A 25257-nucleotide genomic window follows, 5' to 3' on the forward strand; every position below is an offset into this window, starting at 1 on the left:
AGAGATGCTACTGTGTTAAAAGCGCATTTTAAAAGTACTAAAGAATAGTTTTTAGTATACTAAGTACAAAATAAATAGTGCGTGGAAATAAAACACTTGAAGTACATTATTAGGAAGTGTACTTTATTTAACCTGGGAACAACTGGACAGGGTTATATTTGTCATAGATTACAATGTAGTTTATATAAAGTGCCCCAGTTAGTATTGGTAATAGACCAGTTAATGTCACATCAGATGGTGTTGTCTGACTGGGATTAAAAGGACTGGACTAGTAATGCATCCATATCTAATAACAAAACACTTATTTCACGTTATGGCCAAAAACCAGTAAAATTTCTGCAAATAAGTTAATAATAAAATACTAAAATCAGCCATTTAGGATGCTACGTCATTAAAGTATTAAAATGAACATACTCTACTGTTATTAAAATAGTTATGTTTGTCATGATTAAATTTAAGGGAGCATCAGATGAGGCAAATGTATTGTAAATGTAAAATTGGACAAACAAGCATGCACAATCACATCTCCAAAATCATCAACCTACTATAAATGACAAAAAAAAATCTGTAATATAATCTAAAATGGTGCTGATGCAATGTTTCTAAATGACACATAGGCAGCACTGAATAAGATATTCACTTAAAGAGATAGCTCACCCAGAAATGAACATTTACTCATTAAATTCTATAGTGTGGAGAGGACCCCAGTAACTGCTTAGAAGATATTCTGAAGAACATCCATGTTTAAAAGAAGAAATAAACTCATACATGTATGGAACAACTTAAGAAGGAGTAAAAGATGACAGAATTAACATTTTTGGCTGAACTGTCCCTTTAAATACTGGTTCAGGGACAAAATGTTTGAACATTTACAAAACTGGGCTGCCAGGATACACAGAGTTCCTTAAGTTTCAATCCTTGAGCCTGAACTATTACATTTGCATACGCTCCCATAGGCCATATAATTGAGAACATTGCTTATCACAGCTGCAAAGGACAGCCAGATCTACCTTGATCTATTTCCAAGTAATATAGTCTACCTGTGCCAGGGCATAATAACATTTACAGCAGTCTATTCCAGGTTGAATTTACTTAAGACAAAGGAGTGGTAAATATATTTGGCAATAAAGATGGAACATCAAAGGTGAGTGCTTGACTTCAAAAACTAAAAATGAAGTCGGGAACCTTGATATCATTCTGAAAAGAGCCATCCTAAATAAGCATATGATAATGTATTGGCTGCTCAGGTCCGTTTGTGCTCGTTTCCCTCGTCATCCTGGACACCGTCCTGCTTTCTTTCATTGGCCAGATGTGTTTGTGGACTGGACGTGGTTCATAGTTTATGTACTTTCTCCCAAAGTAATTATATTTCTCATCAGCAGAAAGAACGAATGGAAGATCTATTATATTCTCAAGTATATCACTTTTCTTTGGGGCTATGTCTCCCTCAGAAATTGTAATGTTCTTTTCTTAGCATTGCCATAAATGCATGCGCCATCTAAGGTGAACAGAAGTCTAAATAAATGGGAGGTATTATTATGAGGAAATGGCAGAATAACAGGATGCATAACAGAATTGAATCTGTGAAAAAGCCACATCATAGTTTATAATGACTAAAATGAACGTCTCGTCTTCTTCTATAAGCATTTCACTCTGGTATCACATTTTTATTACTGTAAATCCTAACTGAGTAATCCAGAAACATAGACACAGAAAGGGTAAACCTAAAATAAATTTATTGAGACAGTGGAGAGACTGTACGCTCTCCTACTCTCCTTCCACCCTTTTCACAAGGCAATAAAAAAAAATCATGCTAAAGCTATGGAAAAAATGGAAATGACGTGACATTTTTGCAGGGTCTGATGAGGGGTCTTGGAAATCAGATTCCCTTTCCTGCAGACCACAAACGACCATCACAACCTGATTCAGAGAGTCCATTCAGAGCGATATCTTTGTGCCAGTGCTGTGATAGACAACCTAACACACACACACACAAAAACAAATAAAAAAAAACAAAAAGGCCCGTTCTAGCAAATTTGGCCAGCTAAGATTTTTTGGGACAGAGTCAAAACAACGTCTGTGACCTCCTACAGAGGTGAATACAAAGTGCAAAAACAAGCCCAAATGAAAAATGCTTTCATACGTAAAAGAGCAACAAAAAAATACCACATAAGAGAAAAAAAATAAAAGGAACAGGCAAAAATGTTAACAGTGGAAATAGGCTATAAATATACAAAGGCATCTTAGCTAAGACTGAATCCTTGGTGTGCTGAACAAGGAGACAGTAAATAAGCAGCACTGTTTCTCTTAAAGAGTCCCGCTTACTCAGTGCTTCAACATCCTGTGGACAACGTCACCTGTGCCAAAGTTTAGGGTTCAAGTCACAAGACAACATTAACACATGTACTGATGACCGTCAAGTTGTCAAAAATATTAAACTGTAATGAAAGATGATACATCTGAATATATGTACATATTACATACTGTACACAGACCAGCAGAATCAATACAAAAGCACTCTGCAACCACCTTGTAAATACATATAAACAGAGATATGTTCTCTGTAAAGCATACCAGTTTGCATGAATTGAAACTGATTTCCTCACTTCGTTATGTTAATATCAGTGTTTCCTGACCTAAGCATTTAAGCTCACAAGTAGTACATCTTAACAGGCATGCCCCTAATGACAGCCCATGAGTTTCATGGAAATACAATACTCTCCCTCCCCAGGTCCCTATAGGTTTGCAGGAGGGAGCAACATTGAAGCAGCAATGTCTGGAATATTAATGGAGAATGTTCCCTCCGGTCCTTGGGAGTGAAACCTTGGCTCGGACACCCTTTAGCCTCTTACAGAGATTTTGTTCTCCACCGCTGCCAGCATCGCACAGAAGCGTGAGTTTTCATTCGCCAAGAGCTTGGACGGCTCGTCAAATTCCACCAACTGGGTCCAAAAAAAAAGAAAAGGAGAGAAAAGAAAAAGGCTGTGAGTCGGTAAATAGAAGAACAACAAAAAAGGGCTTCTTTCATCAAATACGTTTGAAGGAACCGTGGAGCATTGGATTACGTCCCACCAGGGTCTTGGGGCAAAAATGCCACCAAAGTGAACAAAAATGACATCCAAACTCAAGACAAGTAGGAGAAAATTGCCCCTGCACAAGTAAACTACATCTGTTATGCCTTCTCACATTGCATCATATCTTCTGTTCAGTTTTTGCAGCATTAAGCATTATAACCAATCATATGCATTTCTAATGAGCTTATCAACCCAATGGCCAATCAGAGTTATTCCGCTAATAATGCATGTTTTGTTCACTGCATAACCAACTTGAACACTTTTACTTCTAATGCTTAAAAAGCAATAGACAAATTCATAAACCGTTCTTCTGTTCCACCTTTGCAGCAGTGTTAATTTTTTTTTATTTAGTTTTGAATGCTTAACGGTCTTGGTCACATTTTAGTCATTATAGTCTTTCAAAGTTTTAGTCGACAAAGTCATTGCATTTTTGTCAATTTTTGTTTTTTAGTTATTACTTTTAGTCAATGGTTTTACCCAAACTGTAGTAACCAAAATTTATTTTGGTAGCTATTTTATATGTAGTTTTCAAATTAAAATAATCATGAATTCTTCTCTCTTTAGACCAAATCAATTAAGCTTATGACAAATATGAATCAAGGACTGAATTTGGAAAATCTTAAATATATTATGACAATTTTAATTTTGGGAGAACTATCCCTTTAACAGTAGAGAAAAAGGAGCAACTTATAAAAATATTATACATTTATATACATTTTTTTTTTTTTAAGAAGCACAATAATACAAATATAATAGATACAAATTAAACTCATTTTTCAGATACTGTAGGTTTTACTTAACATGTATACATTTTTTTAACATCTTTTGTTGGGTAACATTAATGACAGATAGGTATTATCTAACGGCCCTTATCCGATTGCAATCCAATGACAGGGACACACATTTTTAAGGACAATAGCCTACAGGATGTATTTTGAATGTCTGGTAGTCCTCAGATAACATTATAGTCCAGTCTTGTCTAGTTAACGAAGACGCGGCATAAATTTTGTCATAATTTCGTCATCAGATATATTTTTTTAGCTCGTCAACGTCTCATCCTAGTCACAGAAAAAAAATTATTTTGTTAACGAAATTAACACTGCTTTGAAGTAAAGACGGCTTTTGGTGATGCTGATAAAACTTGATTGGTCTATATCGTATGTAAGTATTTGATGTGGGGCTGTGCAATTAATCGCATGCGACTGTCATGCGCATCTCATCAGTAAAGATGTGCATGACAATCGAAAGCGATTAATTGCACAGCCCTAATTGGATGGAAAGTAAGTATTTGACATTTAATACAAGTAAATATAGACACTGTCCCTACAATGATAAAAAAAACAAAAAAACAATACCCACAAAAATAAATACCAGGGGCAAATATTGCCCCTTAATGAAAAGGTTTTTTATCCAAACCAGTCTTTAGACCATTACACCATACCTGGCCCTGATTGAGCACCATGATACGGTCACAGTTGAGCACCGTGTGCAATCTGTGTGCAATGGTCAGCGTGGTGCAGTCCTGGAACGCATTACGAATCGTTTCCTGAATCAGATTGTCAGTTTCTGTGTCCATCGCCGCTGTGGCCTCGTCCAGAATCAAGATCTAAAAATCAGGAGGCAAACAAATCGGACGAGCCGGTTAAATGAGACACAGTCTGTTCTGCATGATCAGCAGATTCCAGTCAATGTTAACTCACCTTGCACTGTCTCAGAAGAACTCGGGCCACACACAGCAGCTGCCGCTCACCCACGGAGAAGTTCTCCCCGTTTTCCACCACCTCGGACTCCAGCTTTAAAGGCAGCTGAGACACCTGAACAACAGAGAGGAGATGCAAGACATCAATCACAAAGATTCAAAGCCGTGGGAAAACTGAAAGAAATGCTGATAAGATGAAGGGAAGAACAACAAAAGTCATGGGAGAGTGAGATTTCATACGTGACAAACTGAGAAGCTGCTATGTGAAAGTGGGCAACCTGTAAATGTTATACACGATGTGTGTCACTTGTGAAGGGTTTTCTGTAGCTTACACATTCTTTCATATGTGTCCTGTGCAGGGCATCCCAGATTTGCTCCTCTGAATACAGGCTAAAAGGATCCAAGTTGGATCTGTTCATAAAGAATACAAAACGATTGAGGATAGCAAAATAAAATAAACGGTGACATATACCCAAAAAATTCTTCATACAGCGCACTTCCAGTAAAACTGATACAAATTTGTGACCAAAAATGCTTCAGACACTTTGACCCGAGCATGTTTTCTTAAGTGTTTTTTTCTTTAATTGCTAATGCAACCCTTTTACATCACAGAATGAACAAAATGAAGCATTGCTTGGTAATCGGTATGATCTAATTGTGTACCGTACTCAAATTTAACAGCTGACAGCTATTCGACATAATTCAGAACATATCTTTCTATCAAAGTTATCTGACATTATCGAGATGAAGTTCTTGTCATTTTTTATTACCATTTTCGAAACTATAACGAATAAACTGTGATAATGTGAGAAATGTTGAAGGTGTCTGAATAACTTTTGGTTTGACTGTATGTGTGAAATGGTCTGTTGGATACAGCACAAGTCAGAGGAGGTCCCGCCTACCTGACAGTACCACTGAAAAGCACTGGCTCCTGTGGAATGATTGACAGTTTGCTGCGCAAATCAGCAAGGCCAATGTCGCAGATGTTGACACCATCAATCTTGATGGAGCCACCACACGGTTCAACCAGCCGGTACAGAACCACTCCCAGAGACGACTTCCCTGAGGGCAGATTTATTACACATTTATCTAGATTCATCATGAAAGTGATTTAGAAAAAAAAAAACTTTATAAATAAATAAAAGTTACCTTAAATTGAATATCTGATTTGCACAAGAATTTATTTTAAAAGTTAATGATGTCTTGATAAACTTTTATTATTAACATGTGTTAATAGGCATTTTATACATTATTAAGGTATTTAAAACCATAAAATATATATTTTTATTATTATTATATATGTAAATGTGCCAAATGTAAATTTTTTTATTATTATTAATTATATTTATTTATTTTTAGTTATATGCAGTCAAAACTTGTTCTGTGGGTAGTATGGCAGTATCAAATTTTCATGGTGCGATTAATTGCTATTGTTTTTAATCACTGTATACGGTATTATCATGGTATTGAAATTTAGTTACAAAAAAGTGTTGTCAAAGTAAGTTCAAGTTCAAGTTCATTTATTTATATAGCACATTTAAACAGCCACACTAGACAGACCAAAGTGCTTTACAGAACAAGCATATAAAAATAAAAGCAGCAAGACACACTTAAGCACATAGAGAACAACTAAGCTTTATTATAAAATCAAGAAGCAAATGTAAAATAATAAGAACAGTCTAAGATAAGTAATCAATATGCTAACGAGAATAGATAAGTTTTGACCAGAGACTTAAAAACAGAGAGGTTGGGAGCAGTTCTGATCTCTAGAGGCATGGTGTTCCACAGACAAGGCCCGGCCACCGCAAAAGCACGCTCCCCTCTACGCTTAAGTCTGACACGAGGGACTACCAGCAACGCCTGGTCGTGGGATCTGAGACTTCTGGACGGAATGTACGGATGAATAAGTTCAGAGAGATAAACTGGTGCTAGCTTGTGTAAAGATTTTAAGACAAAGAGAAGAATTTTGAAATCTATTCTCTGCCGGACTGGTAACCAATGTAAAGATCTGAGAATGGGAGAGATATGGTCATATTTGTGACAATTATGGATGAGTCTGGCCGCCGCATTTTGGACTAACTGAAGACGGGAGATTTGAGAATCTGATATACCGCAATATAGTGAGTTGCAATAATCCAGTCGACACGTGATGAAAGCATGAACCGCCATTTCCAGAGTTATTGGAGTGAGAAAGCCTTTGATTTTAGATAGTAAGCGAAGTTGGTAGAAACCAGAACTGACTACAGATGAGATGTGTTTATTAAACTTTAAAGACTGGTCAACAAGAACACCTAAGTTCCGCACTTCTGTAGATTTAAAGGGAGACAGACCTCCCAAGTCTGGGCATGTGCACTGGGACTGAAAACAATGACCTCGGTCTTATCATCATTAAGGGATAGGAAATTTTGAGCTAGCCATGCCTTCACCTCCTCTAAGCATAGATGAAGAGAGTTTAGTGCTGCAGGATTATTGCGCTTGATAGGAATGTAAATTTGGGTGTCGTCTGCATAAAAGTGAAAAGATACACAGTGTTTCCTAAAAATTGTGCCCAACGGTAGCATGTAAAGAGAAAATAGAGAGGGAGCCAAAATAGAGCCCTGTGGAAGACCACATCTCAGGGGTGCCATGGAGCCGGAAAATTTTCCCATTTTTACTAAAAACTTCCTGTCAGTAAGGTAGGACTGGAACCATGACAGGACAGAGCCTTTTATGCCCACCCACGTCTCCAGTCTAGCTAACAGAGTAGGGTGGTCAACGGTGTCAAAAGCCACCGACAGATCTAGGAGAACTAGAACCACAGTGTCTCCACGGTCAGTGGAGAGATAAATGTCATTTAGCACTCGCAGGAGAGCGGACTCAGTGCTGTGGGCAGTCCTAAACCCAGATTGAAAGACCTCATATATACAGTTATTTGACAAAAAGTGTTGGAACTGATCCAACACGATTTTCTCTAATAGCTTGGAAATGAAAGGTAGGACAGAGATTGGCCGGTAATTTTTTAGAACAGAAGGATCCAGTGAAGGCTTCTTGAGCAAAGGAGTGACCGTAGCCACTTTAAGATTGGCCGGAACAGATCCAGTGCTTAGACACTTGTTGATAAGCGATACCATACCTGGACCCACCGTGTTGGTGATTAATTTTAAAAATCTCGGGTGAATGATATCATTTGGGCATAATGAAGGTTTGAGCTTAGCGCTCACATCCTTCAGTGTCTGGAGGTTAATGGGAACAAAAACCTCCCAAACACAGGAGGTACGTGGCATAATAGGGGGGAGAGTTAATTTAGGGCAGATACTGGTCCTTAATGTAGCGATTTTGTTAATAAAAAATCTCTGGAAGTCTTCACATAGAGCATCTGAGGCAACAGACAATTTAGCAGATGGGTTTAAAACAGAATGAATGACAGAAAACAAGACCTTAGGGTTAGAGTGATTGGATTCAATTAAGTTTGAGAAGTATGCGGCTTTAGCTGATTTAGCAGTGTTCTGATAAGCTGTAAGTGAGTCTTTGAACATGCGGAAGGAGACACTTAGCCTGTCCCGTTTCCATTTGCGTTCGGTCTTTCTACATATTTGTCTTTGGAGACGAGATGTAGAATTTTGCCACATATCTGATTTTGGTTTAGGTTTGTGAGGCTTAAGAGGAGCAGTCACGTTAGCTACTTTAAGCCAGGCAGAATTTAAAAGGCTAAGATGCTGATATGCATCCAGGTCAGATAAAGGTTGGTCCAAGTGCCAGTGAGAGCATAGCTCAGTAAAGCACAAGTCGAAGTTTGTGTTGAACTGAGGAGAACAGAACCGTGACATAACAGGATCAGTAGTGGGTTGAGAAAGCTCCAGAAGATACAGTGAAAATAAAATAGGCTTGTGATCAGAGAGAGGAAATTCAGAGATAACAATATCAGTGACATCAATGCCATAAGATAACACAAGGTCCAGTGTGTGGCCTTGAGTGTGGGTAGAGTTTTATAACAAAGTATAAAGTATAAAGTATAACAGGTTTAATAACTCGTTTCCTTTAACAAAAATAACTGAACAATTACATACAATAAAATACACAAAAAAGTATAAAGTAAAAAAATTCACAAGTGAAAGTGCCAAAGAATTCTCAAGAACAATAAGTAACACATTACAATAAGATCTCATTAGTTAACGCATTAACATTAATAATGAGCAATAGCTACATTTGCACATTTACAGAAGTTATTAGTTCATTAAATAACTTATTGCAACTTTTTATTTTTAATATTAAATATTGAAATTATCTAAGATTAATGAACGTTTAGAATAATTTTGCATTGACATTGTTTGCTAATGAATTAACTAATGTTAATTTACGGAGCCTTAATTTAAAGTGTGACCAAACAATAAAGAATCAAAACATTTTCAAACAATATCTAGGGCATGTTGTAGAATCTTATTTTACAATAAACAGCCTATTGTATTTGGCGCTGTGATCTGAACGGCTATTTAAACTATTGCAGCTGTTTTATTTAGAGAGTTTCTGGGGTAACGGCTGCATTTCTGCTTTATGTGCAGTTATGTGCGTTTTCATCCAGAGTGTCTTTCACACTCTCCACCATGCAATTCTCATCTGTGTTTCCCGCTCTCTCTCGTGAAATCAACACTGAAGTTGCTCATCAGTTTAAATTATATTAAGCCTTTAAGTTCTGCATAATTAAGGGCGTGGCCACTTGAGTGACAAGCAGATTTCCACTGCTGTCACCGCTGTCGAGCTAGGTGGGCGTGGTTACAGCAACCTCCTCCTGCCTCTTTTGCCTATTTTTGATTATCCAGGAGCGACGCACTACCAAGATGGTGACGACAGGCTCCGCCCACTTTGAGCTTCAAAAACGCTCTTCAGAAATCTACAGGTCATGTCATGAACACTACGTCCATGTATTTTTACAGTCTACGGACGCAGCATACAGCGGTGTTGTGGATTGTGATCAGGAAAATATTTTTAAAATGCATTCAAAAAAAAAAAATTCGGGAATAATAAATTAAATATCATACTTAAAGAGAACAGACATAACAAGAAGAGACTGACCTGAGCCCGTTCGTCCCACGATCCCGACCTTTTCTTTCGGTCGAATGGTGCAGGAAACTTTCTTCAGTATCATTGGGAGATTGTCTCTGTACCTCATCTCCGTTTCATCAAACACGATCTCACCCTCCTGGGGCCAGTCAGATGGAGGAGCCTTGTTTTTCACCCTCGCAGGAGCCTCCAGAGACAGAGACTAAGACAGACAGAGGTGACTAAGCAAAGGTAGAACTTCATCCTTTCTGAATTCATCGTAAAAGAGTTACAACAGACCTCAGATCTGGAAGAGAAGCTTTTAATGTCAAGTTGAAATGATGCAGGACTAGTACCTTGATGTAATGGTGGATTCTCTCTACTGAGGTGAACCGAGCTTCAGTCTCAGAGGCCAAGCGAACAGTAAACTGGAATAACCCTGTGAGCTGTGGGAGACAAAAGAGATGTTAAGATGCAATATCTATATAGTTACAATTCATTCTTATTCATTTGTTTACCGTATTTTTCTGACTATAAGTCGCACTGGACTAGAAGTCGCATTTATTTAGAACCAAGAACCAAGAGAAAACATTACCGTCTCCAGCCGCGAGAGGGCGCTCTATGTCTTCAGTGTAGACTACAGGAGCACTGAGCAGCACAGAGCGCCCTCTCGTGGCTGTAGACGGTAATGTTTTCTCTTGGTTCATTTCTCTCCGTTCATGTCAAATTAATTTTGATAAATAAGTCGCACCTGACTATAAGTCACAGGACCAGACAAACTATGAAAAAAAGTGTGACTTATAGTCTGGAAAATATGGTATTTGCTTCAGTTAAGTACTTTAAATTAGACTAAATTAAAAGTTCAATTAGCCAAGGTGACAAGTATATATATATATATATATGTGTGTGTGACCCTGGACCACAGTCTTAAGTCTCTGGGGTATATTTTTAGCAATAGCCAAAAAACATTGTATAGGTCAAAATTATGTATTTTTCTTTTATGCCAAAAATTATTAAGATATTAAAGTAAAGATCATGTTCCATGAAGATATTTTGTAAATTTCCTACCGTAAATGTATCTAAACTTAATTTTTGATTAGTAATATTCATTATTAAGAATTCATTTGGACTACTTTAAAAGGCAATTTTCTAAATATTTAGATTTTTTGCACCCTCAGATTCCAGATTTTCAAATAGTTGTATCTCAGCCAAATATTGTCCTCCTAACAAACCATACATCTCAGTTTCGAAGAATTGACACTTAAGACTGGTTTTGTGGTCCAGGTTCACACAAACATACACACACACACACACACACACACATATATATATTTTTTTTAGTTAATATTTATTTTAATGTTTAAGTAACAAACATGTTTTTAATAGTTTCAGTTAAATAACCCTGGTTCAATCTGCTCCCTTCAAACAATACAATAGTTTCCATTGAGTGAGCAAATGTCAACTGGCAATTTGACCTTATGCAAATCTCATTTGAAGGAAATATATGCATCCTACACTTATTTTTGTTATCACACTTGTTTTGTTTGTTCGGTCCTGAGTTTGATTCCCTCACTATTTCACCGTGGGTTTATTTTCACATCGTATGATTTGGCTGTAAACCACAGTGCATTTGCGTCATCAATTGAATACCCCCTCTTTACCAGTATAACCAGGTAATGATGACTCAGGAGGGAAAAAGGTGCTGAAATGGAAAGCATTTTTCTCACTTCACATTTTGGCAGAAGCCCAATCAGACAAAAGGCATAACATGCACAGAATGGCATGTGCATCAGTCTGCCACAGATGCAAATTATGTGGGTTTTTCTAAGCAGTGATCCATTTGCTATTCTACCTGCAGGGCATCAGTCCCGCTTGACATCATCAGTTGTGGTTTACTTCAGGAAAATAGGCTGTGTTGCTCTTATTACTACTGCAAACATTTACATGAACCATATCCCAAGCTTGTTTTCAAACATTTTACGCAATCAGATTACTTTGTTCAAGTAACTAGTAAAGTAACGCATTACTTTTTCATTTACAAGTAAATATCCGAGTTGCTTTTTCAAAAAAGTAAAAAACCATTTACTATGTTTTCCTATTTAATGCCTGACAAGTCTCCTGTCCCCATATTGGGAGAAATCTGAAGTAGAGAAGTGTTGTGAATGTTGATAATTTCATCCCACTCGCAAAAAAACAGATTTCGTATTCATCAAAATTAATAAAACAGTGAAATGCAAACCTTAGAATATGACACAAACCTGCAATAATGAAATATGTTAAACAACACAAATGTATCTAATCCCATTTCATTAAAGGGGGGGTGAAATGCTATTTCATGCATACTGAGGTTTTTACACTGTTAAAGAGTTGGATTCCCATGCTAAACATGGACAAAGTTTCAAAAATTAAGTTGTACGTTTAAAGGAGTATTTTTGTTCCCAAAATACTCCTTCCGGTTTGTCACAAGTTTCGGAAAGTTTTTTTCGAGTATGGGTCTGTGTGACGTTAGATGGAGCGGAATTTCCTTATATGGGTCCTGAGGCACTTCTGCCGGAAGAGCGCACGCTCCCGTATAGCAGAGCACTGAGAGCACAACAGACTTCACTGATCAGAGCGAGAGCGTCGCGAAAAGTCACAAAAGGAGTGTGTTTTTGGTTGCCAGGGCAAGACAACCCTGCACAGATTACCAAAAAAAAAAAAAACAGCATTAAGGGACCAGTGGATGGAGTTTATTTTTATAGAGCATCAATGGAGTTGTGCAAGTGTTTTTGTTTGTTCCCTGCATTTCGAAGATGCTTGTTCACAAGGCCCAGTTTGACGACGGATTTGCGTATCGTTTATTTCTTAAGGATGATGCAATCCCAACGAAAAAGGGTCACGATCGTGTGTTGGAAACGCAGGCGGTGAGTAAAACTGCTTAAAATATCTCTGCCTCCTTGTTAGTGCGTCCCCTCCCATGCCAGAGACCCGGGTTCGAGCCCCGCTCGGAGCGAGTCGTTGCTGATGCTGCTCTCGTTCGGTTTCAGCCTCGGGATCTGATTCTGGATCATAAATATACGCTGAATCTGACTGTTAGCCATGGTTTGTTTTGGATGATGGTTTTTTCCTCAAGGTAATGTCACAGCTTCCACATGCTCTCAACGCAAAAGCCTACTGGCACTCGTGATTCTTTAGCTCCGCCCACACGTCACGCCTCCAGCCGGTCATGTTTTTCCGGGAGAAATGGGTACAGACTATCTTTCTCTTATGAATATAATAAAACTAAAGACTTTTTGGAGTTATGAAGGATGCAGTACTACTCTATAGGTACTCAAGATTAACAGGATATTGAGTGAAAACGAGCATTTCACCCCCCTTTAACTAATGTCTTTGCTGCTGACTTCTGATGATCCAGTTCAGCCAGGCTAATAATAAAAAATGACTTAACATAAACTAACAATTGTGCTTCATTGTTTTTTTATTTCTGAAGAGTGTTCCTTCCTCTCCTGTGTTCTACTGTACAGACGTGAATTTACTTTTCCTTCAGCCTGAGGTTTATTCATCACACTTTTTGGTGTGAAAGGCCTTTTACATTGATATAAATAGAACTTCTTATATTAAAAACATTCAAGCCCTGCTCATATTTAAAAAGTAACGAGAAAGTAATGTAACGCATTACTTTACATATAAAGTAACTAAGTAACGTAATTAGTTACTTTTTTATTGGAATGCATTATTTTATAAAGTAACTTTCCCCAGCAGTGTTCGAGAATTTCAAAGCGTAAAAAAAAGAGAAATATTTTTACACCAAAATGGCCTACCCCAAAAGCTTAAGAATGAAAATATCTTTATAAATACAAAAAAGCAGTTTCCTCCATCTCCAACAGACGCATACAGCAGCTGTTTTGTGGCCATGCATTGGCTGTTGTGAAAGTACTGACGTTATCATATAGCCCTCATCATCCCGATTTAAATCCGAAGTATCAAACATATTTGATATGAGCAAGTAGATCGGGAAGTGCAAGATTTAATCTGTGAACAGCTCACATTACCTTAAACTACGGGACCGATCAGGCGCTTGACAAGATTTTTGAAATCTTGCTAAAACTCCTGTAGTATGATCCAGGGTTAATGGGTTTGGAATGGCACAAGGGTGAGTAACTGATGATTGAATGTTCATTTCTGGGCGAACCATCCATTTAAAAGAGAAAAACAACATTTACACAATTTCCCCTCACCTGCACGGCATAAGAAATGGCCAAGCCTGAGTATGCAGGAGGAATCTGGCCGTGCATGAGGACGATCATCAAAGCCGTGATGCTAATGAGAGCCACGCTAATCACATCCAGACGCACAGCTAGCCAGCGCATAGCGCAGCTGAACAAATAGAAGGGAGCCTGGTTCTGATCCAGCAGCTCCTGATACCTGGGAGAAAACACACAGACAATCCATCAACCAAGCTCACTGCAAGTCTAAGGAGAAGTTTAAAAAGAAAGTGATATCCCAGCATTTACCTTTGAAGGAATTCGTCCTCTTTCCCATAAGCATGCACTGTGGTCAGACCCTGAATGCTGGAGGCAATGTGGGACAGGAAAGGTGACTGTGTGATGTTGTCCAATCGTTTGAGTTCTCGAATGAAGACCCGAGAAACCACGTGCAGCACTATAAAGAGGAGGACCAGCGGGCCTACTGCCAACAGGAACCACGGGAACACGCTGGAGATCACACCCAAGCAGAAGAGCACCAGAAGCATGTTCTGAATGAACATCTCAGCCTGGAACGGCAGACGTGTGTCCACTGAGAGAAGAAATGTGAGAACAAATGATTGCATATGCGATATTGCTTTTGTACAACAGAAACAAGAAGTTATTCATGCGGAATTACATTTTGTAATTTGCAGAGTAAAAACAGCATTTTTAAACAAATCAATGATTTATTGATTCATCCACAAAGACCGATGCGTCCCAAATCATGTACTTATGCACTATTTTATGACGTTTTGTAGTATAAATAGAGTGAGTAGTGCGTTCCAAAAAGATAAAAGAGCACTTTAAATACCCAGATGATGCATCTTAAATTAGAGGTCCTGGAGGACCCCTAGTCCTGGACATTTTGTATAGTGTATAGTGTATAGTGTGTAATTTGGGATGCAGGTATTCACTGAATGATTCATTAGAATGAATCTGTTGAGCGGATGACTCCGTGACTTACTCAGACTTGCAGCCACCTACCGGTGGTTTTAATTTCATATTCAAATAAGCATTTCACAAGAAAAAATAAACTTTTTTAATATTCATAATATTATTCATGCAATCCTAATTGCAATGTAAACACAACTCATGGCACTTCAGATGCAGCTTCTCTACCACTTCTGCAGTGCAAAAGTAGGTTTTGTTGATTTAATTTGGCTGGAAACAACCTATAGTGTCTTATTATTCTAATTACATTTATTTATTAAATATAAGAGTTTGACAAGATGATGCATGCATTAATAAGGTTAGAAGAAAAAAATGCTTTTTAAAAGGCAAATATGAAAAGCTGGGTCAACTGTCCACAACAGATGTATACTAGATACCAGAACAAAAACAATCACTATAAACTAGCAGTTAGTCTAATTACATCTCCCTCCATCAGGTCCCACCTTCATCCATGTCTTTGGAGAACCGGTTGAGAATGCGAGCCGTGGGCGTCGTGTCAAAAAATTTCATGGGACTACGAAGAATCTTCTGAAAAAGTTCCTCGTGGAGCCTGGAGGAGGCACGCAGAGTACCCTTAAAAAAATAAATAAAAAAAATCACTTGCTGAAACATTGAGCTCATTCTCTGACACAGCAAGTCCATCATGCTAAACTGCAATCGGCATAAAAGTAACGATATGATGTAAAATCTCACCTTTACAAACACAATGCCTCTCAGTAGTTTGAGAAGGAGCATGATTCCCATAGACATGGTGTAGACCGCAGCATAGTGTTGCATCTGAGGGTTATCACGCATACTCTCACTCAGTACTGAACTGTTCCCCACCTGCACCGTCGTGTTCTGTTGAGCAAGACATCACACACACACTGCATTATGCACTTAAACATGGTAATGAATGAACATTTGTGTGTGTGTGTGTGTGTGTGTGTGTGTATATTTATTAAGGCTACCCTTAACTAAATATTTGCCATGGGATGCCTGCAGAAGTAATGATTATGAATGTGTCCAGTAAAAACAGTGAGGCTGAATTAATGTCTTAACAATTCTTTGATAAACTAGTGCTTTTTTTGTTTTCAGTTTAAGAGATGACGTCGGCGACACTGCCTCGTCATTTCCACAGTAGTGGATGTGCCTTTAAAGGGACACTCCACCCCAAAATGAAATTTTTGTCAATAATCACTTACCCCCATGTCGTTCCAAACCGGTAAAAGCTTTGTTCGTCTTCGGAACACAATTTTATATATTTTGGATGAAAACCAGGAGTCTTGTGACTGTCCCATTGACTGCCAAAGAAGTTACACAGTCAAGGTCCAGAAAAGTATGAAAGATGTGGTCAGAATAGTCCATCTGCCATCAGTGTGAAGCGACAAGAATACTTCAAGGATGTGCTGTTTTCTTTCAAATTAAAGCGTAATTTCATTGGCAGATGGACTGTTCTAACAATGGTTTTCTGGATGTTGACACTGTTATTTACTTGGCAGTCTATGGGACAGTCCCAAGCCTCCTCCTTTCATCCAAAATATCTTAAATTGTGTTCTGAAGACAAACAAAGCTTTGGAACGACATGGGGGTAAGTGATTAATGACAAAATGTTCATTTTAGGGTGGAGTATCCCTTTAAGCATGTTTCACATGGATTATCTAATCTGAGAATATTGTTTTCCATTTAAATTGGTTTAAATTTGAAAGTAGACATTTCACTCTCTTTATTAGGGCTGCATGATATTGAAAAAAACTCACATTGCGATATTTTGTTTTTCTGCGATATATATATACTGCGATAAGAAAAAAAAATATATAATATAATTAATAATATAATTTGTGATTTCCACTAACGGTTAACAGGTCTAGAAAGTAAAGAGGGGAAAAAACACTGGTAAAGGTCAGAAGCACATTAAATATTTAAACACTTCTACTCTGGTCTCACGGAACTGAAGTCTTTCTGCCTCTCCGATCCGCCCATGGTCTCTTACCCCGCTGCCCTGTTTGATCCAGTAGCTGAGCCACCAGTTGCTGAAGGCTGTGCTGCCCACATTGAGAACAAAGAGGGTGAGGATGAAGAGGAAGACGGGCCACCCTCCTAAAGCCTGGATGTACACTCTGTACACCTCCCAGGGCACTGAGCCTTTCCTCTTCTCCTCCACCTGCATCAGCTGACCTGAGAGAAAACCGACAGCAGTGAGGTAAATCAGCAGCTAAAGCATGATTCAATGTGAGAACAGTGTGATTTAATGTTTAGCATAATCTTATTTACCATCATCCTTGGCTAATTTTTCTTTTTTGACAGATCCTGCCTTCTTGTTCTCTAAGGGTTTCTTTAGGGAACTCCCAGAGTTCTTATTCGGAACCTGAGATGACACAAAACGTCAGATTTGAAAGCTCCACCATAGCTTCAATATGCAGGAAACACACAATGATGTGCAAGAACAGGTGTAGACATTCAAAACTTCTGCTTTTGTATTTCGCAGGAGCAATAAAGTCATGCGGTTTTGAAACAACATGAGGAAATGATGATGATAGTTTTTGGGTGAACTGTCTCTGAACTGTTTTCACCATCTTCCCGATTTCATGCGTTTAGAGACAAAACACATGCAATTAAGGGATAATTCACCCATTTACAAACCCTTGTGTTACTCAACACCTTTCTTTATTTTGCAGACCACAAAAGAAGATATTCTGAAGAAAGTTTTAGATGTTTTGTCCGTATTATAAAAGTTACATTAAACCAATATGTATAATACAAGTCTTCTGAAGCAACACAACTGGTTTGAATGAACAGGTTAACATTTTTTTCCATGAACCTCATATTTCAACAATAGTCAAACCCCATTGGTTCTGGACCAAATACAATGATGTTTGAAGTTCATCCTGACATAAGGGTGAAGTTTTCTGACCTCAATCATGGGTGTTTCTCCCAGCTGAAGGTTGTTAAACATGGCGGCATAGTCTCCATTCAGATTCATCAGGTCCTCGTGGCTGCCCTGCTCTGTGATGCTGCCATCACGCATGACGATCACTTCATCACAGTCCACCAGATACTATCAACAAAAATAGGACAGGGTTTTTGGAAGCTGAATTAAAAATACATATACAGTACTTTTCACATGACCGGCCACGACGGTATATTACCTGTAGCTGATGAGTGACAAAGATGATGGTCTTGCCACGCAGATGTTTTCTAATGGCATTGTTGAAGATGTGATTTCCAACATGGGCATCCAGAGCACTTAAAGGGTCATCGAGAATGTAAATATCCCTGTTGCTGTATAAAGCTCGAGCCAGGCTTATCCGCTGACGCTGCCCGCCGCTCAGGTTGGCACCACGTTCTCCAATCTGACAGAGGGAATCCAGCAATGTTTTTAAAACATACCTTCATTTATTGTTTGATCAAAGCATTATTATTGTATTAGTAGCTCAGGTCTGCAGCCCATTGCACATTGTACAATTTTGGCCACAATTTCGCCAATCTAAGGGGCCATTTACATAACACGTTTTCAGCCAAAAACTGGAAACTTTTTGCATTTTGCCTGTTCGTTTACACGACAATGGCGTTTTGGGGACTTAATAATTTTGAAAGTTTCAAAGTGCACGTTTTTGAAAACGCCACCGTTTTCATTTCCATTTAAACACCCAGTATGGGAATCTTTGAAAATGATTACGTCATGCACATGTGTAGTACGTTAGGTATGTAGACAACCGCAGTACATGCCGATTTTATAAAGGCAAATGCGAACAAACATGCACAGCAATGGCAGAAAACATGGTACTGTTGTTCCTGCTGAAGAGTTTGCTAACGCTAACGCTACTCACTCTCCACTGACACTCGCGATTTGAAACAGTCATAATAGACATAACTGAATCGTTGTCATTCAGGAATAATTCGTGTGGGTGTTTAAATTGAGATCGCCATCTTTAAACGATAACTCTTGCAGCTCTAATGTAAACACTGCAAATTGTTTTGTGAGGATATCATCACGTTCTCAACAGATCTTGTGAGATCTCACGCCACAAGATCTTGTCACATCCCTATGAGATTTACTTTTTCGACTGATGTTTTGAACCTTAGATTGCTAGAACAGAATGTCGTGTTCAGTGTGTGTAAAGCTGTGCAATGCATAACAGGGCTTATGAGTATCTGCTGATTTTCGTAGAGAACATGTTACCTCAGTCAGGTCAGCATTAGGGAGGATGGCCAAGTCTAGTCTCAAGCAGCAAACACTCAGAATTGCCTGATACCTGCAGGAGACAAAAAAAATAAATACAGGAGAATAAAATGTCCTGCATTAAAACCAAAAATGCTTACTCTTAATGGTAAAATATCAAGGTGTCATTACAGTTCTAAATATATCAAGAGGTGGAGGCTATTCAATGACTAAGCACAAGCGTTCAAGGTCATGTTTGCTCATTTTATCTTTGTGCCGAGTCACATTCACCAATCCACCTGCAGCCCTGATTCACTTGCTCAGCCCTTTAGTCTCTTTCACACATACTCAAACACATTACTCATTACACTGATGTAGCGCAACCATTTGGCAAACCAAAAAAAGTACTGACCTGTCCAGTATTGAGGCCCATAGATACTGAAGTGATGTGTGGCCAAGTATGGTGACCTACAGTATACTGGGTATCTGTGGTCTGCATTTGACCCATTCAAGTGAACACACACAGTAGTGAACACACACACAATGTGAACACACACCTATTTTATAAGTCGTGCTCACTTCAGTCGTGGTATTGAAGGTTGAAGAGAGCACTTGTTATTAAAGGGTTAGTTCACCCCAAAATGAAAATTATGTCATTAATAACTCACCCTCATGTCGTTCCAAACCCGTGAGACCTCAGTGCATCTTCGGAACACAGGTTAAAATATTTTAGATTTAGTCCGAGAGCTCTCAGTCCCTCCACTGAAAATTTGTGTATGGTATACTGTCCATTTCCAGAAAGGTAATAAAAACATCATCAAAGTAGCCCATGTGACATCAGAGGGTCAGTTAGAATTTGTTGAAGCATCAAAAATACATTTTGGTCCAAAAATAACAAAAAATTATGACTACCATGCACACAGTTTCAATGGAGGGACTGAGAGCTCTCGTACTAAATCTAAAATATCTTAAACTGTGTTGCAAAGATGAACGGAGATCTTACGGGTTTGGAACGACATGAGGGTGAGTCATTAATGACCATTTTTTTATGAACCGTGCCCACATACCATGAATATAGAATAAAAGTTTTTTTGTTTAAAAGCAGAGGCTGTTCTTTGTTTCTTTGTTTTTTGGCATATGGCATGTTCAGATATTCATACAACAGTTTATATTCATAAACTTTTGTGAAAATGATAAAAAAATGCTGCGTTGTTTTAATTACTGGCGGGGAAAGAGTTAATACTGTAAAGCTGCTTTAAAGCAATCTATTGTTTCAATGCTATGCTAAACAAACGTGACGTCACTTGAATGGAGTTCTGAATAGCAGAACTGGTGCAAACATATCCACAGCACTATGATCATATGCTTTCTTAACTGCTGTTTTCTCACTATTGTCATTTCTACGGATTTGCTTATTTTGTCATTGAGAGGAAATCGCGCAGCACATATTTACATATTCATCTAAATTCCACTCTCAGTAGAACAGACAGAAATGGATGTTCAATAACAGTACACTGTTGTTCAAGTACTTTGAACTTCTTTAGGGAATAACGAAAAATAACTGCTGTGAGTATATCAGGGCCTCAACACCTTCCTTTTATTTGGCACTCACCTCTCTTCCTCCATTTCCTTGCCAAACAGGATATTGTCACGGAAGGATGCATTGAGAATCCAGGCCTGTTGCGCCACATATGCAAAATCTCCATTTACAGCAACAGTCCCTTCTAAAAGAGTCATCTGGGACACACACAGAACAGGCGTTACAACAGATAAGATGATTTCTGACCACATAGAATTGACGTAGCCTTCAACATAGACAAAGGACAGGTGCTCTGTTTTATGCTTCAAATTAGACAATCACCTGGCCAAGAATGGCAGAGATGAGAGAGGTTTTGCCACTTCCCACGCTGCCACAGACACCAACCAGCTTCCCCTGAAGATCCAAACACATAAATGATCCTTAGCATGATTATTCTTTGGTATCTCTACCATTACCAAATTAGCATTGAGAAAGGCAAAGACCTTTTGTATAGAGAGATCGATGCAGTGAAGAGTTCTCTGCAGCCGTTGGCTGATGGTCGGCACTTGAAGTGTTTGATCTTCAGGACTGGATGCCATGTCTACAGACACATCTTTCAACAGCTGGCCATGCGTTTCCTCTTCCAGGATCCCGTGATGTTTTGGGTCGCCACGCTGCTGGCGTTTCTTGCGACAGCCTCTCATGCCGTGGCCTACATAGGGTGTACCACGGGGCGAAGGCTGGGCACTGTGTCCGCCTGTCTCCCAAGCCAAACTGGCACTGGTCATCTCGATCGCAGCGGAAGGATTCCTCGGCAGTTCACGGATCATCTTTACCTCGGCCATCACTAGCAAACTCTGAAGGACAATAAAAAAAAGAGAAAACAGATTAAAGGAACTTGCCTCCCAATTTACAAGTTTTGAATTTAACAGAGTGCACTGATGTTCCTTGTCTTTTTCCTAGCTATTCAATCATTTCATTTGTCTTAGAATGCCTGCATGTTCATTTTATGCATGACTGAAGAGTGCTGCAGAAATGATTTATTTGTGTAGGCCAAATCCTGGAGATGAGTGAGCATTTTAGCACTTCTGGTTCAATTGTCAATGGGTTTTTGCTTAAATGCCTGAAATATGGTCTGTGTTTAACAAACACAAGTTTTTTTATGTGTGATTTTTACGTTTTGTTTGTTGCTGCCATGTGTCTTAAGTTTGAGCTCCGTCACTTACATTTTTTATAGACTTTTTTTTATCTTAAAAATCTATTTTACACACCATAATTTTCATTTCTATAACATGTGAATACATCCTCTATCGTATTCTACAACAAAAACAATCGGAACGCCTTGTTATCACTAGTTTTATTTTGACTTCCCGAATCTGCTATTTAGCATCGCCAGTGTGGTTACCGCTAATCCCGCTTGCATTGCTGAAACTCTATTCACACACATTACCATTGCTTTACTTAATGTAACTTGCTTTAATGGCGGTATATGTCTACCTTTGAGTGCAGGTGTGGACACGTTGGAGACCATGGAGAGACAGATTCACGACCCAGTTGGGAGAACCTGATGCTCACAAGTCCGGGATAACCCACCACCTCTACTCAGTGTGTTTCTCTGCACAGGCCAGGTGAACCCAGGACCTGATCTTCCCAGATTTCCTTCACTCCGGCGCTGGGACACCACGGACCCTGGGTGCATCCACAGCGGAGGACACAAGCCAGGCCCCGAAAGACGATCTTTTCCTCCTCTGTTCTTCGAGATCTCCACTCGGAGCGGCCTTGTTCCCCTCCGCGAGACGGGACGCGACGCTGTGATCATCGGAGATTCCATCGTCTGACACGTCCGTGCTACATTAGCCGAATGTGAAGTGCACACTCACTGTTTCCTTGGTGCTCCTGTTATCGATGTTTCTGCACAGATACCCGCGATCCTGAAGGCTGACGAGAGCCCCAGAGCAGTCGTGCTTCACACCAGGGTTAATGACACCACACTGTGGCAGACGAAGATGCTGAAGAGGGACTTCCGGAGCCTGATCAATACGGAGCACAGCATGGCGCCCGCGGCGACGATCACTGTATCAGGACCACTCCCCACGTATCGACGAGGACACGAAAGGTTCAGTAGACTTTTTGCTTTAAATTACACATTTATAATACAAATGATGCATTAGGTTTGCATTTACTAACCTAATAAACTCTTTTGGAGTCAAGCAAAATGTCACCGGGCCCACTCATGGTTATAAATCATACACTAGATTTAATTATATTGCATGGAAACGATTAGTTGACATTATCGACAACGTCGACAATAAAAAATTGTCTACAAATATTTTTGTTGTCAAGTAGTCGTTAAAGTCATATGATCTAATGTAAGAGCCTGCAATAACGCGCTTTGACCAGTGTGGCGCTGTTGCACTTTAAGGGTTGTTTCATAGTCAACGCGAGAAACGCGAGCAAGCAACGCGAGCGACGGGCTCCCTTTCATAGTATAAACAGTGAACGCAAGCATCACGGGTGATGCGTGTATGCAATACACCGCTCACGCAACAGGGGATTGTAGAGTCGGGCGATATTAGTAGGGTCGCGTCGCGTGATATTCAGATCACAATGGCAACTGAAGAGGAGTGTATTCTGTTGCCGATGAACTATCGTATAAATGTGGATGAATACGTATAAGTTCCCATAATTTTTCCTCTTCGCCCGCCATCGTATTCAAACCTTCTTCTTCTGTAAACACAATATACTTGAATTAATGTACAATACTTGCAATGTCGCCCCCACCGACAACGCATAGTATTGCGTGAATCGGCGCGTCGCGTATCAAAAACTAGGATGACACATTTGGATACGCACCGACACATAATGGCGGCCGAAGCGTAACGATGCGCAGCCTCTGGGATGAGTATGCGTACAGATGCGTTGACTATGAAACGACCCTAAAGGTATAGTTTGGTTTTCAGAGATCAAAGCTTGATCCAGCTCAGGACTGTTTTGATTATCATAACCCTATAAAGTATTTTAAGAGAGATTGTGTTGTGAATATTAGATTATCCAAAAAATAAAATGTCTTATCACTAAACCTTTATTTTGTTTTTTATCCATACGACCCACAAAAATATATTTAATGTAATTAAATGATTAAATGGTTGAATAAGAGAGTTTCTCTGACAGATAATTTTGTGTGCCAAATATATTTATTTGTATAAATTAATTGTATAACTAATTACATAATATGACTTTTTAAAAGCTGAAGTGATTACCTTTATTTATCAGAATATGTATAACTCAATATTTTAACTAATTGCAAAAGCTGGATAATCAATACATTTCTACTGAATAATCAGCTAAATAATTGATGATTGGTTGATTAATTGACCCAATAATCGTTAGATTAATCGATTATCAAAATAATTGTTTGTTGCAGCCCTTATCCTGTGTATCACTGATATTAACTATATGGCTCAGCATTACACAGCGGCACTATTTTCTCTAATACATTAGAAGCAGTTGCCCCAATCAAATTGAAAAAGGTTAGAGAAAAGCATATTGTGCCATGGTATAACAGTATTAGTCACTCAAGAAAGAAACTCATAGTCTTGAGCACAAATGGAGAAAAACTTGGAAGTTTTTAGAATTGTGTGGAAAAACAGTATGTCCAGCTATAGACAGGCCCTAAAAACTGCCAGGGCTGAGCATATCCACAAACTCATTGAAAATAACCAAAACAATTTAAGGTTTTTATTTAGCACAGTGGCTAGATTAACAAATAACCAGATGCCACCCGATTTAAATATTCCCTCAACATTTAATAGTAATGACTTTATGAATTTCTTAACTGATTAAATAGATAACATTAGATTGACAGTACCAAATATAGATTCTACAGTGTCTAATACTTCAGTTTCATCCATCGCACGCAAAGATAAACTGCAAAGCTTTACAACTATAGGACAGGAAGAGCTAAATAAACTTATCACTGTATCTACACCAACAACATGTTTATTAGATCCTGTACCCACTAAATTACTGAAAGAGTTGTTACCTGTAGCCGAAGAACCTGCTTCTCAATATTATCATCTCATCGTTATCCTTAGGTCATGTCCCAAAACCATTCAAGCTGGCCAAGAAACCACAACTAGATCCTAGTGAACTAGCAAAGTATAGGCCCATTTATGATAAAAAAAAAAAAAGGATCTTTATGAAGAATTTCAGTCAGGTTTTAGGCCCCACCATAGCACAGAAACTGCACTTGTTAAATTTACAAATGATTTGTTTCTTGCATCAGATCAAGGCTGCATCTCATTGCTAGTTTAACTTGATCTTAGTGCTGCGTTCAACACCATATATAATGACATACTCATAGATCGATTACAAAACTAAACAGGTATTCAAGGGCAGGCTCTAAGATGGTTTAGATCCTACCTGTCCAAACACTACTTTTCTGTTTATTTAAATGGGGAGTCATCTCCCTTATCACCAGTAAAATATGGAGTGCCACAAGGATCTGTCCTAGGTCCTCTAATAATTTTATTTACATGTTCCCCATTGGTAATATTATTAGAAAATACGGGATTAGTTTCCACTGTAATGCTGATGATACTCAACTATATATCTCAACGGGACCAGATGAA

General features: G+C 38.7%; 1 protein-coding gene across 3 annotated transcripts in view; it reads right to left on the reverse strand.

Moving 5' to 3' along the window:
- Positions 1–1714: 1714 nt before the first annotated feature.
- The window catches only part of LOC113118651 (multidrug resistance-associated protein 5-like), a 40709-nt gene continuing 17166 nt past the window's right edge, over positions 1715–25257 (reverse strand). For 2 of the 3 annotated variants that reach the window (XM_026287984.1, XM_026287985.1), the window contains 19 exons: positions 21130–21483; positions 20969–21040; positions 20720–20844; positions 19129–19201; positions 18095–18298; positions 17860–18003; positions 17220–17313; positions 16939–17123; positions 15660–15806; positions 15410–15539; positions 14283–14565; positions 14007–14193; positions 10146–10235; positions 9823–10012; positions 5676–5835; positions 5106–5184; positions 4775–4888; positions 4516–4680; positions 1715–2942 (listed from right to left, as the gene is read on the reverse strand). In XM_026287984.1, the coding sequence (XP_026143769.1) occupies positions 2841–2942; positions 4516–4680; positions 4775–4888; positions 5106–5184; positions 5676–5835; positions 9823–10012; positions 10146–10235; positions 14007–14193; positions 14283–14565; positions 15410–15539; positions 15660–15806; positions 16939–17123; positions 17220–17313; positions 17860–18003; positions 18095–18298; positions 19129–19201; positions 20720–20844; positions 20969–21040; positions 21130–21483 (2898 nt within the window). In that variant the 3' untranslated portion in view covers positions 1715–2840. Of the gene's footprint in view, positions 2943–4515; positions 4681–4774; positions 4889–5105; positions 5185–5675; positions 5836–9822; positions 10013–10145; positions 10236–14006; positions 14194–14282; positions 14566–15409; positions 15540–15659; positions 15807–16938; positions 17124–17219; positions 17314–17859; positions 18004–18094; positions 18299–19128; positions 19202–20719; positions 20845–20968; positions 21041–21129; positions 21484–22123; positions 22727–25257 lie in introns of those variants that run through there. The other variant, XM_026287986.1, reaches the window with a different exon arrangement.

This window comes from Carassius auratus, chromosome 18, assembly GCF_003368295.1.
Source record: "Carassius auratus strain Wakin chromosome 18, ASM336829v1, whole genome shotgun sequence".
NCBI lineage: Eukaryota > Metazoa > Chordata > Actinopteri > Cypriniformes > Cyprinidae > Carassius > Carassius auratus.